Below are 24,780 nucleotides of genomic sequence, written 5' to 3'. Positions count from 1 at the left end.
AGCCAGTCATAGAAACCCTTATTAGGCCGGAAAAAAAAACTTTATAGATCTGATTTTGACACTTTATGGGGGTTTTGTTGGGCCTCAACTAAAACTGCATTTTCTAGTGTTCTAAACAGTTCTAAGCGAGCAATCGTTCGTTCGTTCAATACATGGAAACAGGATGTTTGCTTTTTACAGCGTATATTGGCAGAGCAGCAAACATTTCCTCAAAACAAAATGTTTGTACATGATATAAATATTTTCATATTTCAAATCCAAATAAATTGCATATTTCAAGAGTAAGTTAGCTTATTTTAGATGTACTTTATTTTTGATAGATTTGAGTACAAAAGTACAAAAGTACCCTGGAAAAGAAGTTACCTAAAATAATTCAAAAAGTCTTACAAGTAAAGATTAAGTTAAGTTAGATTTTTCTATAGATAAATACTTAGCTAACTTGATTTATGAAGCTGTCATAAGATTTTTTGAATAATATTTAATACAGTTGGCATTTTGTCAGCATAAAAACAGTTAACACAATCAATCAATAAGTCAAAAAAATACAAAGTAAATCACAAAATTAATCTAGAATGTTCTATTTAGTGATTGAGTAAGTCCAATGAATACTCCATTGTAAAGTTTTTTTTATAATATACTTGCAAAGTGTGTATGTATACGTTTTGCCTATGCAATTTATTAAAAGTGTAAAAAAACCGATTTCATCAAAATTATTGAATAAACACTCACTGGATCGAATCAATAACACATTTATCTATAATTCGTGTCTTTTAACTAGATGTCTAATCATTTTTTTACCAAAATCCACTTGATTTCAATAATAAAAAATCATTTGAAAAATCATTGTCAAAATCTGACGTTATTACTTACTTGATTGAAACATGTGTATTTTATAATCTTAGCATCTTATGGACTAGCGTAGAGATGGTGGAAAATTTGACATTTTAAAAATCAATTAATGCGCGGATGAATAAGCGATTTTTATTACTTTCCTTAAAAATAAAAAATAGTTACTGCTTTTATAATTGAATAAACAGTCTTTGGAATTAAATCAAGTATTGTAAATAATAAATAGACAAAAAAACGCTGATCTGTTCAATTAATAAATAATCGATTCACTGAACAGATTCATTATTTTGCGATATTTCACATCACTAAATGTCTATGGTCTGGCGGGTTAATCGCGTCTTTGTTTACGCTTGTCATAAATTGGATCGGAATACAATATAATACGTATAAGTACGTGTAACTTTGTAAATCGTGATTTCAAAATTTGCACACTGTTTTTCTGCCACTTCCCGGTATCCGGTTGAGCTGAAATTTGCCATACCTACTTAACTCTGGTGACAATACAAAAATCGGGCAGTGAAATTCTCTCGTTTTATTCAGAATCATCTTCACAGAGAGGAGGTTCAAAGGTGGCATACTGGCATAGACTTAAAACTTGGTACAATAGCAAAATAACTTGTATTAAAAATGAAATTTTTAACAAAAACTTATCGCTGAAACCTTTTATTCTAGATAACGTCAGGTCTTTGCCGTGATACACTTTGCACTCACTCAATATTTTTTTTTGAAAAACATTGACAAGTGTTATTTAGTTGAAATAACACAATCACTGGCTGATTAATTTACTGAATTCCAGAGAATACAGGTATATGTAGGAAAGTAAAACACTTAATTGAGTTGGTACGCATCATAATACCGAAGTAAAAAAAAAATCTAAGAAGACTAATGAAATTTTTACCTACACAATATTTTAGACCATTGCGGTATTATGATGCATTACCAATCATGATTAGCACTTATTAGAAACATAAACCACACAACTAATATATTTCGGGACTTAATCACGACTACTAGGTATCACACATTGTCACAAATTGGAAACTTAGATTCTGTATGAAATCTTATTTAATGTGTTTTGTGGCAATAACTGTTTTTCTTTCTTTTTTTTACCATTTACTAAAATTGTCGTGAGTTGACTCGTGACCACGGCCGCTGCAATATGGTCGAAACGTCGAGGTAATTCTACCAATAAATAGTACTCGTGACCAAGTCCCGAAATATATTAGTTCTGAGTGAGAATCGTGAAAGTTTAAAACATTTTAACATACCCGTGCTGTCCTGTACAAGCACGCCTACTAAGTTATATTTGCAAAAACTTATTACTTATATATTTAACTCTTTACTCAACTATGCTCAACATCGACAACGTAACTATTCTAGTGTGCGTTCGTCACTATACTTCACTAAACATTGTCCATCAACAGAACCTTTTCAATTCTTCTTTCAATCGTTTTTTATAACTCATAGTATGGTGCTAAGTAACAGTACATCTATTCTCTGATGCTCCAGCGGACGAATCTGGGGGTGGCTCGGAGCTCTTACCGCTGCCACTCCATTCTAGAGCGTCAATCATCTCCATGAGTTCTTTGAACACAGCTATCACCCTCCAGTTGTATTTAGCAGAGCACTCAACGTAACCACACTTCCAGTGTTTGCGGACAAGGTTGACGATATTACGTCGCTTCTCTCTCGAGTCTCCGCAGGCACTTTCAGCTATTGCCAACTGTTGGAGCCCGCTGGCTGCCGATGGCGTGTTGCTACACAGCAAGTCTTGTTTGTTCCCAACAACGAGAACTGGTACGTTTCTCATGTCCCGGCTTTCGACCATTTGGTCTCGTAGCGTGCGGATATATTGGAACGTCTCGACGTTGGATAAATCGAAGACTAAGATGTACGCGGTGGCGTTTCGTAGACCGTAGAAGCGGTAGTGCGCCCATTCATAGTAGGAGTTGATGGGAAAGTAGGGGATGACGGGCACGTCTGTTATTTTCACTTCATAGAGGTGTTCGTTTATGATCACCGAGGGGTAAAATGTGTGTTTGCGGTCCGTCGGTATGTACTCTTCGGAAAAGTCGCTCCAGACGAATTGCTGAAAAGAAAAAAGACGTTAATTAAAACAGTCATTTGCGGGGCTGTCTTAGAATATAGAAAAGGTAGTTTTTTTGCGTAATATCGCCTAATAACGCACGTTGTATTACACAATAACTCTTTATTGTTCATAAAATATTACAAATTAATAGATAAAAAGGGAAGAAGATGTACAAAGGCGATGGAATATCTTTGTTTCAGACCGGGGGCGATCTGTAGTTTGTAACTACAAAGAAAAAGACATAAAATTTGTCTAAATAGTAAAAGTATTAAAGTCGACCGGTTTTCATCCGTTTTGTTTCTTTTTCATTTTTTTTAAACAGTAAATAAGCTAAACTTTGGTTGAAAACGTAATAGTAGACTTTCGAGGTGAAGTGTAAAATTTAAAAGGAGATTCTAAGTTCACCGTGAAAAAAAAGTCTAAACAAATTCATTACTTTAAAGCCAGCTGGTTAATTACTCAGTAATTCTGTCTTTTTAGTCACGAGAGACAAGTCTTTCAAGAAAATAATATTTTTAACTAAACAGGCTCACACTAACCACGCAGGGCAGCAAATAAATAAAAAGAGAGAAACAACTAATCTATGTGAGTGTGTGTACTTAAATGTACTGTTTAGATAACAAAATTACGAGTACATTGACAGGCGTTGAAATTTGCAATCTTATTTCTGATTTAAGGAGACTTGTAAGTGTAAAACTGTTTTACTTTGACTGTCAAATATGGAAACTATACCTTCTCAAGTCAGCTCGACTTTAGGTAGTTGTTATGACAAATATCGTACTAGATGCATGTTATGGCTACACTATCCTATTATGCTGTGACTCAAGGCCATCCTATGTAGAATTACTTTAGGAAGATAAAGTTGACATACCTACTTATTTGATGATATACATATTCACGTACGTACGTCGTTAAAAACCAGAGTAAGTTTAATTACACTCCAAAAGTAAAGGTACGCTGAAGACCAGGCTGATGAAATGAAATGAATGAAAATGAAAATTGTTTATTTACTTTAAACTTAAGTCTATTTGACATCAGTGATTGGAACTTCCTAGTAGGTATGCAAACCTGTGTCAGGAAGCCCCGCTCCTCCATAGCAACAAGTTTCAAACTTATTATGTGATAAAGATGCTGATATTATGTGGTAAATGAAATAACTTCAACAAAACAGTGATGGATGACCAACTCGATGGCTCCGAAAGAAAAAGAAAAAATTCGCTCTAAGTGTGCCTCTGCATACTCTTTACTCTTACACGCACTCGGAATCACAATGGCTTTTACTACTTCTTTCTGTTAAGCTGGATAGTTTGAAGTTAAGAAATGGTAAATGTGATAAAGTTTCTGCGCGTTAAACAATCCGGCCTCGCACTAGTATGAGGCTAGCGGAGCGATTAGCAGTGCGGTTGGTTTAATCCCTTACACCAGCTTGCTCTCAAATAGAGTGGATATAAAATATTCATGAGTACGACTAATTTCTTAGACTGTAAGTTCACAGTGACTAGTTGGATTAGAGACGGAGTATTTTAAATTGAAAATACAAACTGAAATATAGATGCACAGAAAAAACAGAAAAATAAGACCATCACTGGGAATCGAACCCAGGTCCTCGGTAATCCGTACCGCGTGCTATACCGCTACACCACTGATGGTCAACGGGATTCGCATTTATCTCAGCTGTGTTTTACTTAGTTTGTTTCAGCGATAGTCACTAGCCCGAAATTTGCGATTCCATAAGCCGTAGCCGGACATTATTAACAACTTTTTTCGGCATTTCCATTGGAACTAACCGCTATCCTACAATGAGATATTAACTATTGAGTATTTTAACTCTTTTCCACTCTTGGCACTGTGCTCGAATAGTTCGCTGAGCTATGATATCTGCGATGGCCAATTGAGATGGACGTTGGTGCAGGCTTTACTGGAATATTATTCGGGATTCTGCAGTATGCGTTTGTTTTGCTGGAATTATTTAGTTTGACTCAGAGATAAATCCAAATTAGCGAAATTTAGAATGTCCTAAGACCCAGCGCACAAAGTTTTAAAAATAAATGACAACTTTTCGTAATTCCAATGGTTACACAATACCTACCTTATGTATTTATTGAAACCCACGTTAAAAATTGTTCAAGTTTTCTACACAATTAAAGTGTGGCAAAATTTAAAAGTCATTTACATTCGGACGACAGAACAGTAATTTGCACTTTTTGAAGCAATCTTTATAAAAGTACAGACACAATAGCACATTGTGACGTGTCGAACGTCCAAGTTTCATGGACTTGCATTACTTAGTGGCTCTTCAGTTTATGTATATTATACAATTCTATACTGGTACGAGAGCAAGCGAATATTATTCAAAAGAATTCGATATACCTAATGTGTTTTTTTTGTTATCTATGCCATAAGTCAGATAATAAACAGCATTCGTGAAGAAATGTGTTAGGACTGAATCCTAACTTTTATTCCCAGTATTCCGATGTCCCTGCCTATATATGTACGTCCCACAGCTGGGTACAGCCTTACTCTTAGAATTAGAGACTTAAGCCGTAGTCCCCACGTGGGCCCAGTGTGGATTGGGAACTTCACACATGGCATTGAATTGCTTCGCAGGTTGGTGCGAGTTTCCTTATACGATGTTTTCCTCTACGATAAAGGTCGCGGTAAATTTTAAAAGTAATGTCGCATATGAATTTTGAATACACAGCGGTGCTAGCCCGAATTTGAGTAGGTAAGTACTTAACTAAAAATATTATTAAAAAATTATTATTTAAAATAACTTTTCTGAGTGAACTTTAAGATTATAACGAAGGTATCTTTGCTGACGTATCGATTTAACCTGTCCTCTCCCAGAGGCACAAATTTGTGCCGAAATTCCTTTGATCCTGTTATCCTGGGAGATGACAGATTAAAATACGATATTTTTTCAAAGTAGCGACGACAAATACTTAGTTTTATAGACAACATAGCAAACTTAAATTTCTTACGTTACTTATACGTTTTCTTTTACATCTGCGTCTTTCGTATCCACATAAAAGTTTCACGGGTGGGTGGATCTTGACGGAAAAGGTGCCAAAGTAGAAATAACAGCGTTGTGGGTGTCACTGGGGCGTGAGGTGTGGCGGAATGATCAAAAAGACAACTGTTTGTTGTCGTAATATCTCTAACATAAATAAAGCTTAATAAGATGCGTGACTTTGAGATGGAAAATAATTTAAATTATAATAAATTAGACTCATCAAAGCTAGCAATTGAATAGAAATTAAGTACGAAATTTCATAAAAAAAAATCTCGAAAATTACATCGTGAATTTAATTAAAGACATAGACAAAAGACATAGACATAATTACTTTATTTCGACATCAAACTTAAAAAAACACTCGTAATTTCATTTCTCTAATCGTAGTGGTTGGAAGTTTGACATTTTATTCATATTCTGGTGAAATTTTGGTAGGTACAAAAAGTAGCCTATGCGGTATTTCATACTTCCAGTTTCTAGCATAGCAAATTTTGTTCATAACTATTGTCAAGACGACATTAATATCTAAGGCGTAATACAGAATCCATGATTATTATTATAGACAGGGATTTTCGGAAATAATTCCTATCTGCATTGGGTTTCTTCAAATAGTAAATCTACGAGTACTGTACCTGTTGTCATTAAAAACCATTGTAAATATGTTTTAAAACATAAATATATTACTCGTTGATTTTTTTGTGGGTGTCTCCTTAACAGAGGTTTCTTAGAAACGGTAGTGGTAGATTTTTAACATTCGTGAGTGTTTGTTATAGCCTAAATTGAATAAATGCTATACGATCTAAACTGTGATAAAGGCTGTTTAGTGTCTAATGCTAGATTCATTGCCCATCTATAGAAAACTTCTGCCTCTGCTAGAAAATTCTAGAGCAAGTACTGCCTTAAAATGTAATTGCAATTTTCTCAATGAAATTTGCTGTTCGTAGCAAATTCGTTGTCACGTCGCTCCCCTCGCATTATAATGATTAAATTTAAAGACCCTAATCAATGCTTCTTAATGTCAAGACTTCTGTCAGTTAACGCGAAAAGAACCAACGAAGCGGAAAAGGGACTCCATAAGCTGACAATACAAAAACAGTAACAATACAGTTTTTTCACGCTTCCTAAATTGACAACTGTTTTTTTTCCGATGGCTCCTAATTGCTCGTTCACAGTTTCCGCTTTATAATAGAACGCTTTTTTCATTTCGACAAGCAACTTGCTATTGCTCGCGACTTTGTCTGCATTACGAGGGAGTCCTGCATTTTTCCGGGAAAAACTAAGCCTGTGTTTATTACTTGCTAATGACATAGCTTATTAGTGTCAAATCCTACTAATATTATAAATGCGAAAGTTTGTAAGTCTGTTTATTTGTTTATGTTTGTTTGTTTGTTTGTTACTTCATCACGTCTTAACCGCTAAACCAATTTAGATGAAATTCGGTACACAGATAGATTGAGCCCCGGAGAAGCACATAGGATAGTTTTTATCCCGGAAAATTGCATAGTTCCCACGGGATAGCGATAACCAAATTGTACGCGGACGGAGTCGCGGGAAACGGCTAGTATTTTATAAATAAATTAAGTATTTTTATTTATTGTAAAGATATGAAAAGGAAACTCGACAAGTAAGCGCCTTAACTCGTTCCAATCATCTGAGAACCTATATTTCTCGGTGTCCCTGTATTTTCTCTATCTTTATCTTTCTTACTTATTACAGGACTCCGTCGTCTCACTATCTCACTAATAGGTCCTGTTTTATGGGTGAGCTTAGTAACGATGAGATAACATAACACTTATACAGGCCGGTGTCTTATTCTATGACGAAATACTCCTCCTTAAGCCTTTGCTTTTAGAATGGAATGGAATATTCTAGCTTGGTTGATGTTTCTATTTTGGTAGTAAAATTAGATTTTAAAAGGTTCGAAAGAGTTTGATGTTACGCTCAACTATTCCGTTAAATGGAGGAGTATTAGATCTTCTATTAGCCCTGTTTTCGCCCACAAACTATTACAAGCACAAAGCTATGGGAATTGGCAAATAAAAATCCAATTGACAGGGAAATCCTCTTGTTGAAGTAGCAATGTGTTGCAAAGACCCAGTTCCCATCTTTTCAAACAATCAAATGCTGGAGTTGCAAGGTTCCAGTAGTAGGAAAACAGGACGACCTAAAATCACGAGATGACGGTTAACAAACATACTCATTTCGTAAGTATGAAATTACTTCCTGGACAGTACCTAACGGGTTCCTTTTAAAATTTAGAACCCGTCACATCACAAACAGCGCGCGGGCCGAGCGGCAGTGTTGGGTGTTTTGAAATGGTTCCATGTCATCCTTATCATCTTCATCATCACTATCATCATCATCATCACTAGCAACGACCATCATCATCACCATGACTAATAATAATAATCATCATCATCATCAATCGTCATCATCATCATCATCATTACCATGACTAACAATCATCATCATTATCACCGTCAACCATCATCAATCATCATCATCATCATCATTACATCATCCTCACCATGACTAACAATCATCATCAACATCATCACCATCAACTATCATCAATCATCATAATCATCATTATCACCATCACCATCATCATCACATCATAATCATAATCAGTCATTTCATTATCACCATCATCATCATTTTTGAGAAAAGCACTATACAAGCTTCGACCAGTAATCGCCATCCTAGCCTCGTATCACTGCTGGCCTCACCTGGCGGTTCGGCCATCAAACTTCTACACGTCCAGGATGGCTTACTTACTGCACTCTGCAGTAATGTACTATTACTCGAAGGATATTATAATAGTAGGATCAAGGGATTATTAATTATATATGTCGGCGGCCGATCGTAAAATCCGCCAGATCACGAAATTCCTAGGCATATCGTGAAACGCCGCCATTTCATGATATGCCTAAACGTTGGCCAGGCATATCACGATGCGCCTGAGAAATAATACGGCAGATCGATTAGAGCAACGCATTCGTCGATATTCCTAGCTCTATACCGGGACATCGTAAAATAGTTTTTAATTTGGCCACTGGTGGCGCTGCGTATGCAATGGCGGCCGTGACCAGCTGACCGCCCGTGTTTGTTTAGCGCGTGAAAAAATGTCGGCGTCAACAAAATGATCTTTAAACCGAAAATAGTGATTGAATTCAAAATAGAAGTGCAAAAGAAGCTTTTGAACATCAGCTCCGTTCTTTTTATGTGAATCAAACGGATTCTGTGCACAATGTGAAAAAACCGTGGACGTCTGCCCGTATTTTAGGTTTAGAATTTTGTTGGTAAATAAAGTATTCACTAGTTGTTATTTATTTATATAGAAAAATTTAGGTACGACGAGCGAAGCGAGGAGTGGTTAGTATTCATTGTGATTACGACGCACGAGCCGAGCGAGCGAAGCGAGCGTGCCGCGGCAGCGGCCGGCGAAGTGCCAGAACCGATATGGCGGCGTTTCATGATATGCCTAGGAATTTCATGATCTGCCTGAACTGGCCAAATCATGAAATGGCGGCGCTTCATGATATGCCTAGGAATTTCATGATCTGCCTAAACGTCGCTAGGCAAATCGCTAAACGGTGAGTTATCAACGATATGGCGGATGTCCCTTAGCCAATTCATGAAATGGCGGCATTTCACGATATGCCTAGGAATTTCGTGATCTGGCGGATTTTACGATCGGCCGCCGACATATACACGGAGTCTCTGACCATGGGGCTTTAAATCCAGGGTTTGATTGTAGTCGCATAACTGAGCTACTTTTGTTCTGCTAATTTAATAAAATGTGACCATTGTTAATTTCTTTTTTTTTATACAAATTAAATTTAATTTTCAATGTATGCGATACAATACTAAATCGACGGCACATTGATTGGTTTGTCTTGGAGATATCAAGAGTTATTTCAAGGCCCCCATACCAAAAGACAGCGAAAACACCACAATTTAATTTACTACCATCTATTAATATAATGAGCATGCATTTGAATGAATAAATATGAATATGAATATGTCCGATAGACTGATTTGACAATTAAACTTTGAGGATCAATAAATGATATAAATTTAAGTTTTTTGAAAATGTTTCAAAACAAGAGTAGCTTAGTTTTGTGAGTAGAACCGAAATTTGAATTTAAAGCCCCATGGCCCCCTGGAGACATCCTGTAGAATTACACAAAATGGCGTCATTCTCCGAATCACTGTCAGGCCTCCCTAAGCTCAGAATAACCCCCTGCAACCTAATATAGCCATACCTAAGTCACGCACGACTAACGATCCCCATACGAGACGGCATTACGCGAGCAATTTACCTACTATATTACATGTCGCGTCATATTATAATTTAATATCCATTTCCATTACGGAAAATTGTCTGGTTTGGCTTACAAACACCGCGTAAAACCTTATTTAGACGATGCGAGAAATATCGTGCGATATACACTGGCATCCATGGAATAGAATTGATAATCTTCTGTTTTTGAAGTCGGTTACACACTAGAGAAAATAGGCTGCCAATTTGAGATGATAATATTGAAATAAAATCAACGGAGCGTAGTTAAGATTGTTTTTTTTGGAATCTTTTTGTATTTTTTATTTCAATTCCAAATTTTTACTTTTACGGTCCAGCAGTGGTGTGGCACATCTTTATTTCAGTTTGTATTTTCAACTTATAAAGAGGTCAAAATTTGTGCAACCAAGAAACTAAACTTATATATGGGTAAGGCCGCGAATTTTGACCAATTTGGACGTTTCAAATTTGGAACGCTGCTAAAAAAAAACTGATAACACATAGAGGTTTAATTTTTTTTTATTATATGACACGATATAAACTCTCAAGGTCGCAAATGAGATAATTGATTTAAACCCTTTTAAAAAAATAATAAAAATATATTACCGTCCAAAACGTAACGAAAATTGACTATTTTTTTTGACCACGAGTACTTAATACCTTATTATTTTCATGTTATTTAACTTCTCATGATCATGATTTTGTTTAAACAAATTTTATGATATAACGATAGTCCTACCGATTGCGGAATCATGATAATCAAATAATTTTCATGTTTTATATTTATTTCTTTTCACGTGCCAAAAAACCACGTTTTCGTTACGAATACTTAGGTGACGCTTAATTAAGCTACCTTTAACGCCAATTTCGGTAGAAATTTGTTTTTGTACACTGGCAACTAATACTCTAATAGGGCAACATCGATGAGATAAATAAATCTCATCAGTTTGTTGACAAACAGCCATCAAAAGTGACGCGGAGGTTTTTTTTCGAAAAAACGTCGAAAGTGCTTGTTCGATTTTAAGGGTAAGTAGTGATTATTTTTAACTGGTTGTTTTTTCATACGATAGGGTAATCTTTTCCATGTAAGTGGCATGTGTTATTATGTTCAAAATGTCGTTATTCACCATGATAAACGATTTTTTGTATAAAATACGTTACACTTTCGTTACGATTACGTTACATTTTTACAAAATGCTACGTATTTTGTACATAACGTAACGAAAAAATGTGGTAAAGGAAAGTTCACACAGAAAAATTCTAACTTACACCAGTTTATTATTAGGTTTCCAATGACTGCACGCACAGTAAGTTAGTTAGATGGATATTTTGAAGTTAAATAAATTTTAATCTGTAGGTGCAGGGATCGGCACAAGAGAATTGTGGCGAGTTCTGTGTTCACGTCCTGCTACATGCATAGCGTATTTAAAGTGAGAGACAAACAGAGAGATTCACTTACCTACTTAGTTCATTTGTTACCTAAACTTAATAATCATAATAATTTATTTCCAAAAACATCTTTTTACATTGTCCACTCAACTAAGATACTACTTCCTAAATTGGTAAAACCTGTGATTTAGGGTTTTGGCCATTTCTTTGAGGTATTTAATAGCTTGTAAAGTCACAAGCATGCCCACAACTAGGTGGTAGGACCTTGTGCAAGGTCCGCCCGGATTGCTACCACCATCTTCCTCGCTGATCCTGCCGTGAAGCAGCAGTGCTTGCACTGTTGTGTTTCGGCGTGGTGAGTAAGACAGCCGGTGAAATTACTGGCACGTGAGGTATCCCATCATAGGCCTCTAGGTTGGCAACGCGTCTGCAATACCCCTGGCGTTGCAGATTTTTATGGGCGGTGGTGATCTCTTATTCATTTGATCGTTTGCCATCCAGTCGAATAAAAAAAAACCACATCCAAATTCGTTATGCTTATAAATGTGCACCTTATTGTCAGTGTTAGAGAGGCATGTAAAGATACACTTTTGGAAAGATGTTCGTCAACTAGAGGGTACTTCTACTTCCACATTCTCATGTTTAGCTCTATAGATCTCATATAGGACAGATTAAGATCAGTATCGTCAGAAAGTTCTAGTAAAAATAAAAACTTCACTTTATTATATGACATGTATTTTTTTTTTCATACATACGTTATCTAATGGGAATTTTTACCAGTTTGATCTAGGCTTTATAAAAATTTGCGTTACGTTTTATGGTAACGTCACGTATTTTTTTTATGTTATTTCTATGTCACATTGGTTAAAATTTCGCGGCCTTACCCATATTACAAAAATAGAAACCGACTACAAAAAAACCATGAAAATATTTTTCTACCAGTCTGAAGTCGGTGCCTCAGCAGAAGACAGCAGGAGTAGAACTATAGTCGTCTACATCACCTACATACTATATTATATTGGGCTAAATCACTCCTGCTGGCTCGTGCTGAGGCACGGACTTCAGACTGATAGAAAAATATTTCCATGGTTTTTTGTAGTCGGTTCAATTCTGTTACATTTTTTTTATTCAGTGCTGCCGTCGATAAGGGTTTTCATTTTAAGTGTACCTTCACACAATTTTTATATGTCCATTTTGTGACGATTCATATAAAATGTAACGAAATAAAGTAACAAAACTGACAAAGAAAATAGGGACGTCCTCTTGTTCATCTTAATCATTGCAAGTAAGAAAAACCCAAACTTACCTAATTATAAAAATTCAAACGAATTAATATAAGTACTGGTCCTTTTTTGAAGTCAGTTAAAAATTAATAAAGGTCACACTCAAAATATGAAAAACCCCTGATGATGTCTATAGGCGCAGTGCCCCACAAAAAAAAATGTATTGTATAATTCTTTAATGTATTTAGATAAAATAAAACACAAAAATAACATTTAAAAGTAACAAGACTTACACAACATTTAACACTCCATCTGAGGCTTAAGGAAATCGGTGCATAAATTAATTTTGTATGGAGAAACTGAACTGAATAAATAAACAACTGGCGTCAAGTAAAAACTGGCCAAGTGCGAGTCCGATTCGCTTAAGAAGGATTCCGTCCCGTTGTGGCAAAATACGTTTCTTTGAAAACCTTGTAGTTTTAGAACATTTCTATAAAAAGGTATTATAAGTCTGATTTGCAAAAAATAACGTTTTTGTAAGAATGTAACTAATTATGAGTATGGGGTTTGGAACCTAAAATTAACATTTATTTACTTAATTATTATTATGTAAGAAAGCAGGTAGGTAAAGTGAATGAAATTGAGACTAACTGTCTTCCGAAATGTTCTAATTAACTTGTACAGAAATTTGACCCTTTTTTATGACAGACCAATGAATATTGGTGAACAGTCACGAAAAAAATCATTCCACTTTCGCGATAGTTTCATTTAATTGTGTACCATCTCATTTTATCAATTATTATTTCATTTTTCTATTATTTTGATTAAATAATAAAAAAACACTTTCAAGATACCATGAGTCAATATTTCGGAAAGGGACAAGACGATTGAATCATCCCCTGTGTCAGGGTCACATTTTAAGCGCTATACATCAACCTAAAAGGTATACGGGAGTGTACTTCCAGAGAAAAGAAACTATTCCTTTACAATTCAGTTCACAATAAAGCAAAGAAAAGGTCGCAAGGGTCTGGGGTTTGATCGATGGAGCTCATAAGTCATTTTCCCTCTAGAAAAAAAAAAAACTAAGTAATCTGTGGCTGCGATCTAAAAGTATTTTTAGGCATGTGTCGGTGAGAACGCGGATTGAGATATTGCGAAAAGAATCGTTATTTACCACGCGCCATATAAATCTGCCTAAAAGTTCATTACTAAATACTCAGTTTTGACGCATTATTGAGATACATTTTTTATGCGACGTCTTAACGTTACTCCCGGATTGTGTTCGAATCGCTTAACGGTATAGTGCCTATTCAATTATTGGAATTATACCTTTATAGTTTTTGTGGTACTAGTCGGGGCAATGAACTTTTAGGCAAAGTTAGGCGGCGGAAGGTATAGATAGAGACAGGAGTAATGATTATCAAAATGATTACCTAATAGCTATTGTACAAGGTTTGCATAGTTTTGCGAATAAATCAATGTGCTTGTAACGACCTATAACATCTGTTAGCTTACCAATATAAAATTCATTTCATTTAGGCAACAGATGATAAACATTTTTATAATATTCATTGTTATAGTTAGTTGAGATATCTCAGGTAAGTTCTTTTTTATGTATGTATACACATAATTGAACAAAATAAAGTAAATAAATCATTTCACTTCGTGAAATTACTGGCACTTGAGGTATCACATCTTAGGCCTCTAGGTTGGCAACGCATCTGCAATACCCCTGGTGTTGTAGATGTTTATGGGCGGTGGTGATCTCTTACCATCAGGAGACCTTTTTGCTCGTTTGCCATCCAGTCGAAAAAAAAAATAAAAAAAAAACATACTTATTTGAATTGATAAATAAAAATACACAAACATCAAGAACAAGACGTAGAAGAACAAGGATCACCGACATAGCGAATTAGCTTGTTGAAGTGGCAATGGGCGGGCCATATAGCACGGAGAACAGATAGTCGTTGGGGCCGAAAGGTTCTCGAGTGGAGATCGCGGATTGGCAACGCAGCGTAGGACGTCCGCCAACGAGATGGACGGATGATCTGGTTATAGCCGCGGGTTCACGGTGGATGCAGGCCGCTGCCAACCGAAGCGACTGGAGGTTTATGGGGGAGGCCTATGTCCTACAGTGGACTTCCTACGGCTGAAATGATGATGATGAAATATCAAGAATATTCGTTTTTGTTCATTCATAATTGCCCTAACCGTTAACTGAATTTATAATGCGACTGGATGGCAAACGAGCAAGTGGGTCTCCTGATGGTAAGAGATCACCACCGCCCATAAACATCTGCAACAACAGGGGTACCTCCTAGTGGCCTAAGAAGGGATACCTCAAGTGCCAGTAATTTCACCGGCAGTCTTACTTTCCACGCCTAAACACAATAGTGCAAACACTGCTGCTTCACGGCGGGATTAGCTAGCAAGATGGTGGTAGCAATCCGGGCGGACCTTGTACAAGGTCCTACCACCTGCAAAATGCGACTATTTCATGATAAAATCCTGACTGAAAGGTCAGTGACTGTTGCTGAATCTAGTGTTGCAAAACTATCGACATTGACAGTTTCATAATTATCGAACTTAAAACATAACAAAGGAAATTAAAAAAACTTGCCAAAAACAAATAAGTACCTAAAGGTAATCCTAGTCAATTAACCCTAAGACATGTATTATTTAAAAACTAATATTGTCGATATGTATCATTATATTATTCGTAGTAGCATTAGTCCTTTGTAGTTTAAATAAGTAGATAGCTTAAAACAACCTTTACTGCTGCTTCACTTTTCGTAAATTGGTTCCAGCATTCCACTAAATTAACATGGGGTTTTCCAAAAATTACATTTTAATCTTTATTTACGTTAAATGAATAACACCCGGGGCAAATTTCATGTTTTTTACACTAAATGGTTAAGATTTCGCGATTTACCTACAATCTATCTAATAAGTATTTGTTTTGCCTTCTGGACGATATTCTATTAATTCTAACTTTCAATTAACTGTGGTTTGTTAGTGTGGCAATAAATGACCTTTTTTATCTGTGGTCAAGGAGCGAAACTTTGATGCCGGTGACGTCATTATGACGCATATTGACGAATAGGATGTTTTTATAAATAAGTACTGGCCGTCTCAAGTGTCAATAAAATATCCGTAAGTAAACTAAAGAGGCCAAAAGTTGTTAGTTATTATCTATAATCTAGATAAAAACACTGTATGAAGCTTGACGTCATACGGCTGTCACCGGCATCAAAGTTTCGCTCCCTGGGTATTATCGATAGTTCATTCGTTAGTTACAACACTAGCTAAATCCTACATGTTAAACATTTTAACATGCTGCGCCGACCGCGAATAATGGGATAAGGGAGAGTGATGGCTGTTTCAACCATTCTAGGGAGGTTTTTACCTACGAGTGGAAGCGGTTGGTTACATTTTGATCACATGTGAGGCAAGCAAGTCAATTGATACTCATTTTTTCGCGTACCTATTTTGTTCCATCCAAAATTACTATTCGTGGCCTAGTAAGCCTCTCAAGCAGAGGATCGTGGGTTCAAACCCCGGCGCGCACCTTTGAGTTTATCAAGAATCATGTGCGAAATTACATTTAAAATTAACCACAATTTAACGGTGAAGGAATGAAGGAGAGAAACCTGCCTAAACCTGCGAAGCAATTAAAAGGAGTGTGTTAAGTTCTCAATCCGCACTGGGTTCGCGTCGGAACTATGGCCCAAGCCCTTTTATCCTGAGAGGAGGCCTGTGCCCAGCAGTGGGATGTATATAGGCTGGAATGATTGATTGACTGATTGAAAATGTCTATGAGAAGGTATTATTCTATTTAAAAGATAATACCTCCACTTTTTTATTATGGAAGAGTAATTTCTTTTGATCCCTAAGGTGGGCATAAGCATAAGCGTCTGTTAATTTAATTTTTACCACAAGCTTTTTTTGTGACTGGACTTGCATTGTTATTTATATTGTCCATTTGCATTGTCGTTTTTGCAGGGGGTAGGACCTTGTGCAAGGTCCGCCCGGATTGCTACCACCATCTTTTTCGCTAATCCTGCCGTGAAACAGCAGTGCTTGCACTGTTGTGTTTCGGCGTGGAGAGTAAGACAGCCGATGAAATTACTGGCACTTGAGTATCCCATCTTAGGCCTCTAGGTTCGCAACGCGTCTGCAATACCCCTAGTGTTGCAGATGTTTATGGGCGGTGGTGATCTCTTACCATCGGGAGACCCACTTGCTCGTTTTCCATCCAGTCGAATAAAAAAAAATAACTTTACATATGTATATCAAATTTAAGTCAATACGACCAGACTGGAAGTGGAAAAAATGGAATGGATGAGTAAAATCTCGTAAAAATGTACCTACCTACAGACTGTGCAGTTCCAGATAATTACGAGTAAGTATGTCACACTCTATAGGAAATATAATACTTATGTTACAGTTCGAACTGTACATAAAATAATAAAGGCTTCAAACGACCTTACTAGTAAGTAACTAGGTACTACAAAAAACAAAAAGGACTTAATACTTGGAGCCCTTTGGTGTGATTTTACATTACCTAGTCCAATATAATATAAGCCAAGAGTAAAATGTATGAAACGTACCTGAACCGAAATCGGATATGATACTGATAGGCATTCGTACATTTTAATTGCTTCGATTTAGCATCATCTCATCTCATATTGGATCGGATTGTACAATGAACTGTTTTATTAAGGTAGGTTTTGTGGCACTGGCGTCCGAGAAGCTGGTAAAATAATTAAAAAGGCAGGCAGCCGTGTATTTAACAGTAGCGCGCACGAAAGAAGGGGCGAATAGAATAAGGCCAAAAACCTACAATGAAAAAGTATTAAAAAAATACAATTTTTATCTGGTGTTGCTATACTTATATCGATAGAATCGATTTAGCATGCAACAGGGATAACGTGGAAGCACTCCTTAATCGCCCAAGTTTACTTTATCCCAAAAACTATCACCGCTTCTACAAAAAAATGGTCATAAATCCCCTATTGTTCATCTCAAATATTCTAAGACAGAAAAGAAGAGCATTTTTCTCCACCATTTTTATTTTATTCGCCCAAGAAGCAATAAACTTTTGATCGGAATAATTTACGAAGCGAACTCTTCCCAGTGTACGATGTTTACGAGCACATTTGTGAATGGAATTGGATCCGTATTACCCACTTTGGATTCTGACGGAAAATTTGTTAAGAATGAATTTGAGAGAGTTAAACCACTGACGTTTATAGTTTTGACATAAATTACACTGACGACAGCATAGTAAAGGGTTATCTCCAATTTTGCAGATTTACAGTGCAGCTGATTTTTTAAAATTTGGAACAGTGTTCATAAAATACAGTAGGAATGTGATTGAGCTATTGTGAAAAGATATTTGTATATTTAATGAAATAATGTAGCTGGCTTCGTCCACGCTTAAACAAAAATAATCATAGCCACATTCACTATGCGTACCACTTGTCAATTGCAATTGGCACTATCCTAGGCCAAATTAAAATTTTCGAATGTCGGCTAACCCTTTACGGCCGAGAAACTGTTTAACCGTTTTTTTTTCAAAAATGACAATTAATTGTGGTTCGCGAAAAAATGATTCACGCGCGCTCAGTACAGTTGTATGATTGTATCAAGCCGGCCGAAAAGGGGCGTTAGTCGCCTTTTAAGAGTTTTAATATGTATACGGTTTCTGACAGGTGGAATATCGCCAGATGGTGCTAGTAGGTAGGTATCATGAAGTCCGTTCGACGTTACATATTGCTTGCGATTGGTTTATTTAGTTATTTAAGAGAATTCTCTTCGTTCCATTCTCCATACAAATGTAGTCCCGGTCTCATTTGAAAACTAGGCAACAGAGATGAAATTTTGTAAACTAGTATGGACTAGACATAATTATTTATGCCTGTGGTTTTTCAAATTTTCATATTAATATGTAATATCAGAATTACAGGAGCTCAAAAGTCGACAAAAAAGATGTCAACTTTGCACGAGAATTACAGACTAATAAAGCATTTCTACAAAAATTGATAAAACCACAGGCCCTGAAAGGGATAAAGGGGGGAGGGTATTTTTATGTTTATCGAATACGTTTAGGTAGGTAAATAAATGTTACTTTCTCTCTCTCTCTCTCTCTCTCTCTCTCTCTCTCATAACAATTTCACTTTCTGTTATTTTTAAAATTATTTATAAATTTATCTTTAAAGCGCACACACTAAGCAGATACGATAAGATATCTGTATCTGAACGCATATCTGTCAATATCGCTCCCTATACAATTCAATGAGCTAACACACACAGCGCAGATAACTTATATTTTACCATGAAATATCTGTGGGCACCGACATATATCGAAAGATGGCAAAGATATTATCTGCGTATATAAATTGATCTGTGTATAATATCTGCCGATATAAATATGGTATAGTATTTTATCTGCAGATAGATACAGGTTGATGTGAGAGCCCTGCTGCACAGGAGTAAATCTAGAAGAGATAAACACGAAAACATTCTGTATAAACAATCCGCACCAAAAAACAAGTCTACTCAGTTTTAAGGATTTAGACTGAATGTATCGTCTCGTATATTATCGTATCTGCGTAGTGTGTGATAGTTTCAGATCATTAAGTTATTATACGCAGATAAAATATTATCGTATCTGCGTAGTGTGTGACACGCTTAAGTAGGTATTGAAGATGATCAATTTCACCTGTATGATGCTGGTCTTGCCCACGGCTGGGGCGCCCAGTAGCACCACTTTGACGAGGTCCAAGCTGTCCGGGCTGGGCTCCACGCTCGGGGCGCCCACTGTCATGGTGCCACCGGACCCTCGCTCCAGATAGTCCAGGTCGAGTTCTACGACAAAAGAAAGTATTTATTAAGTTATCAGTTTATTTTCAAAACAAGACGAGCAAAACAAAAATGAATGAGTGTAGTTGAGAAAAGACTCCAAAATAAACTGAGCGGCAAGAAATCTGGCCCTCGAATGTATGCAGTTATAGGTAATTTTGTATGGAGAGTGGGCCAAATTTTGTGCCACTCAGTATAGTCCGAAGCACATTCACAGTTTGTGTCGTGTTTGTATAGTCATAGTCATAAAACAATGCTCGTATTAAAAATGTAGTTATTAACAGAAACATAGAATAATTATTATGTTTTACAATCAAGGAAGTTTACGAGTAAAACATTATAATAAAAATACACATAATTACAATACAAATACAATACAATACAAATATTCTTTATTGATCACCAAAAGCAGTGACAGCAGCAGTGAAGATGTGCAGTATTTGAACAAATAAAATTCAAGCATACTTATTCTGTAAAGAATAAAAAAATGGTAGTAAGTAATTTTATTATAATCGTGACCCTATTTACATATATGTGTAGAGTAGGTACCTACGCAGTGTTTCACTATCTACTACAAATAACCAATAAAAATCTTGTTGGGAGATCAAAGGCATAAGTTAGCATTCCGAGTTGGAATCAATATTCCCGGCTCAGCATCGAGAAAATCAAGTAGCAATAAAGATAAAGTGAAGTCTCAGATAATGGCAAAATGAAATTTTCATTTTAATGTTGAAATGGAACTTTATTTTCGTCTCGTAAGTTAATTACGACAGGAAAAAACGGAGTGTTAGTAAATTAGATTGTTCCATCTTGAATTTTTGATTACAGGTCACAAAGTACGTACTTTACATGATATGCACATAGGTAACATATAGTCCTAGCAGCTCAAAAGGAAATATGGACTCGTCTGTCTGTCCGTCCGTCTGTCAAGAGACTTTCCTCAGGAACGCACAGAAATATTAAGCCAAAATTAATGTCAAATACTCAGATCTGCTAGCCTTTGAATTGAAACAGTGAAAATTGATAAAGATATTTCCATATTAATTGCAGTTACTGAAAAACCCGCAAGTAGGGTATTTCCAGTTGTCCTAGAAACTTGAAATGCGGTATACAAGTAGCTCTTATAGCACAGAAAACTGAAAAATCAGATCTTTTATGACTCTCTGTCTATGTTACTAACTATCTCAAATGGCCCCATACTATGTGTATTTAGCTTAGGATTTTGTACGAAACCCTCGGTACGCGAGTCCGCTTAGCACTTGGCCAGTTTTTTAAATAAAAAATATTATTTTGCAAACACATTTGGAATGAAGAAAGATATATGTAATAATTTGAGAATTTCTAAGAACATTCTAGCAAATGATACAGATAAGTAACTTCGGAAACAACACCTTGTTTCTACATAAATGTGTAATTCCATAAACACTCAATTTCGAGAGCGTTCCTGGAAGCTTTCTAAAACTTATTACTTTATTACATTAGAAGTTTTACTGCTTTGGAAATTTCTTGTAGGTGTAATAAGACGTAGAAACATATCAAATTAGATTCTGCCCGTGGCTTTGCCTCAGTGGAAGATTAAATACCTATTGCCTAAATGCCACTAAACCTGCAGGGGAGGTAAGTACTCGTACCCTAAAAAATTGTTGTTTCGTAATTTTTATTTTACCATTTTGTCCTCAGGATTAATAAAAGCAATTCAAAAATGGAACGCTGCCAGCACCTTAGGAACCATGCCTAAAGTGTCTGGCTAAAATAATTTGTTTGGTTGCCCTTTGCAAGGTCTATTTTTTTTTCCTAAAATCTTTTGGTCGAAATGTTTGGTATAATATTGTATGGTATACTTATTTTTTGCATACATATTTATTATTTACCCTAGGTATAATGTCAGTGCCGATATTCATTAATCAGGATATTTTAAACGCAATGTAAATAAAACAAAAGATTTGATTTCGTTACATATTATAATCCGGGCTCACCGAGAATTTTAGTTTGTTTCGTACAATTTCCTCGTGCGTTGTCCCCATCCTTGTCCTTTTTCGTCGTATTATCAAATCTGTTCATCTCTGAATTACCAAACAACACAACACGTATTTAATATACTTATACATTATACTAGTTTTAAGTCAATTTCATAAATCGTTATACATGTTATTTCGAATTTATTTCCACTTAACCAAAAATCTCAACTGTGAAAATTTTCGAACCACAACACTGATCAAGCTTGAAAGATATTTCTACACAATGACACTTAATCTGCAGATCAATAAAACTTTAAATATTAAAACATCGCGTTTAACGTAAAATTTGGCGGGAATCTTTCGCAGGAAACGTACGCTCACTCTCTCCGACGTCACAGGAGCTACTGACGTACTGATTCTACTCTGAATTCAAACGATAGGTAGAATCTTGGTCATCTTAGATGCGGGAGCGTTTTTTGCTCATTTCTTCGGACACATTATGTACCACTACGCGCTTTAGATGACCATTTGTCCTTTCACGTAGACGCTAATTTTCGCTATGAAGTTTTTTGTGTTTATTAGTGGCCAGTGTTTATGTGATGGCAATGTTATACATCATTATGCTTACTGACTGGCAAAATAGATAAAAACAGCACTAGAAATTAATTAGTTTAAATTTAGAACGTTAAAATGAAAAGTTCGCAAAAACTAGTAGCTGTTAAGTGCCTGAGATGTTCTATCAAAATGTGCCTGATCAATAAGTACTGCAAAGAGAATAAACTCTAATACTTTGCAATTGGGTGGAACTTCTGAAGCGTTTTAACCGGAGTATTTCATGTTACGAAAATCAACGATTAATAGTTATGTCCATCAATGAACTCCATCAGATTGCTTCCCAGGCAGGGTCACCTGATATACCTACCTATGTATTTTTCATGAGATTCCCCTTCTTATATAAAAAAAAACTAAGAATCCCAATCACCACGTGGTGTATGGTCATTAAATTGCAACTGGTAACACACGGGATATGGAGATAGAAACGCTTAAACTCCTCCCAATTAAATACATGAGTTTAAATGAGATATTTCTTAAAGTAACGAAGATATGACGTATTAAAAAAATAATTTCAGCGATCGTATGTTCCTAGATAACATTAAATCCGACGAAATTCCAGGATTCTCACATTCCCGAGTCATCCAATTTATATTCAAGAGGTGTATTCGCAATAAAAGAAGTAATGGCGGACTGGATGCGATGATTAAACTCTGTCAGTTAGACGCTTTTGTTTTGTTTCTATGCAAACGGTGCTTTAGTTGGGCCCTTTTGCACGGTTTATAGCCAAAAAATTACATCATTAACCCTGGTTTATGCATAACAGTTCCATACATTTTGTCACGACTCATGAGTTAGACAGTTACCTCGGCTCTGCGCAAGTGTGTTCGTCAACATTCACCCGTAAACTCTCCAATCTAGCTGTGATCATGATATATTAACTCCGTTAAATTATTGGTAACTCATTGAGAGCAAACCGAGCTGCTCTAATCTGCAATATCACGTAATATGGATTGTAAAAAAACTACATAAGTAAATGGAATAACTCACTGTTATAGTTACGATTAAGATAACGATCTGGTCATAATGGTCTCGATCATCGATCATGCTTTGGTGACGTGATTTCGAAAAGTATTCCCGCGACCGTTGTAAAGCGCATCCTAAAAAAACGCATAGCAATGTGTTCTTGTAATTTCAAGCAGCTGTCATTGCCATGCAGAAGAAATAGCGTAGGACGCAAGGCACAACCTTGTGGAACGCCATAATTCAAGGGCTTTAAGTCTGAGTATGAAAATTCAATAAAGACTTTCAATTGCCATAAAGAAGAAATAGCGTAGGAGGCAAGACCAGCCTTGCGGGACACCATAATACCAGGGCTTTAAGTCTGAGTATGAAACTTCAACAAAGACTTTCATGCTCCGATCTAATTTTAAGGACACCCGTTTGGTCCGTACACATTAATAAGGTACTTTTTGTTCAATTGATTGCCTTAACCAATGTTTTTTCCTTGAAAACAGAAGCGACTGGAATAACAACGAGTTTCAAATCCAATTCCCTTGGTGGTTATTAGGCTTACTGTCCCAAACAATGGAATCAAACGAGGCTCGTTAACCCTTGTCGGCATAATCATAACACGCTATTGTGCGGGGGTTGCTAATAAAACTGGCTACGTCATTGGTAGAAAAGGAAATAAAAATAACTCAGATACATATAAGCTTCTCGAACTAACAAGGAAAATAATCTGTTCACATAATTTTAAATATAATTTCGCAGATCTTCTGCATGAGAGACTATGGGTCCAACTACTCGGTTAAGATGGCTTTAAATAACAATAACATATATATTTTTTTACTTCCGTAAAGCGTAAACTCGTTGACATGTGTATTCTTCCCATTCAAAATTCCAGGCTCAAAGTTTGCCAACAAGCAATATGGAGTGCAGTATTCTGGTGCTCGAAGAACTGATCGAATCAGAAACTCGGCACAGATGTGGGTATCAAGACCACCAAGCCGAAGTGGGGCTGAGTCGGACATGTCTGCGCGCTAGAACCGGATCGATGGGCAAGAATAGAATCGTCACCAAATGGGATCCCAGGGAAGGCCATAGGAGCAGAGGCAGACTCGAGAGGAGCTAACAGGACGACCTGAGCACTTTTCAGCTCGAATGGCAGGTTCATGTCGGGATAAGGAAGAGTGGCGGAGGAAAGGGGAGGCCTTTGCCCAACAGTAGGAAATATTACGGGCTACACAAACAAAACTTAGTACAATGTTTACACTCACAACCAAGAGACCTTAGATGCATAGCCAGCCTTTTTATTCTTCTGTGTAGATACCTCATAATATTATATATGTCACTAACTTTATCGGTCACCTTATTTCTCTTATCAAAACACAGCATAGTTCTGCTGCTTAGTAGCAAGATTTCTGATTATAAGCCCATTAAAAGTATTGTGTTGAAAAAAATATTTTCTCAATTCCAAAACTACTTGCGCTAAATATGTATTTACTTCTGTGGAACACCAAAAGCCATTATCGCTCTTG

At 36.3% G+C, this 24,780-nt stretch overlaps 1 protein-coding gene across 1 annotated transcript; it reads right to left on the bottom strand.

The window, feature by feature from the left end:
• Positions 1-249: 249 nt before the first annotated feature.
• LOC141431037 (ras-like protein family member 10B) lies at positions 250-21,889 on the bottom strand. The gene is made up of 3 exons (XM_074092003.1): positions 21,707-21,889; positions 19,591-19,736; positions 250-2,938 (listed from the first exon to the last, which is right to left on the bottom strand). The coding sequence occupies exons 1-3, from the start codon at positions 21,789-21,791 to the stop codon at positions 2,324-2,326; spliced, it is 846 nt and encodes a 281-aa protein (XP_073948104.1). The 5' UTR covers positions 21,792-21,889; the 3' UTR covers positions 250-2,323.
• Between the last annotated feature and the right edge of the window lie 2,891 nt (positions 21,890-24,780).

The sequence above is a fragment of the Choristoneura fumiferana genome, chromosome 9 (genome assembly GCF_025370935.1).
Source record: "Choristoneura fumiferana chromosome 9, NRCan_CFum_1, whole genome shotgun sequence".
NCBI lineage: Eukaryota > Metazoa > Arthropoda > Insecta > Lepidoptera > Tortricidae > Choristoneura > Choristoneura fumiferana.
Note: the sequence above shows the minus strand (reverse complement) of the source record. Positions and strands in the feature narration are given on the sequence as shown.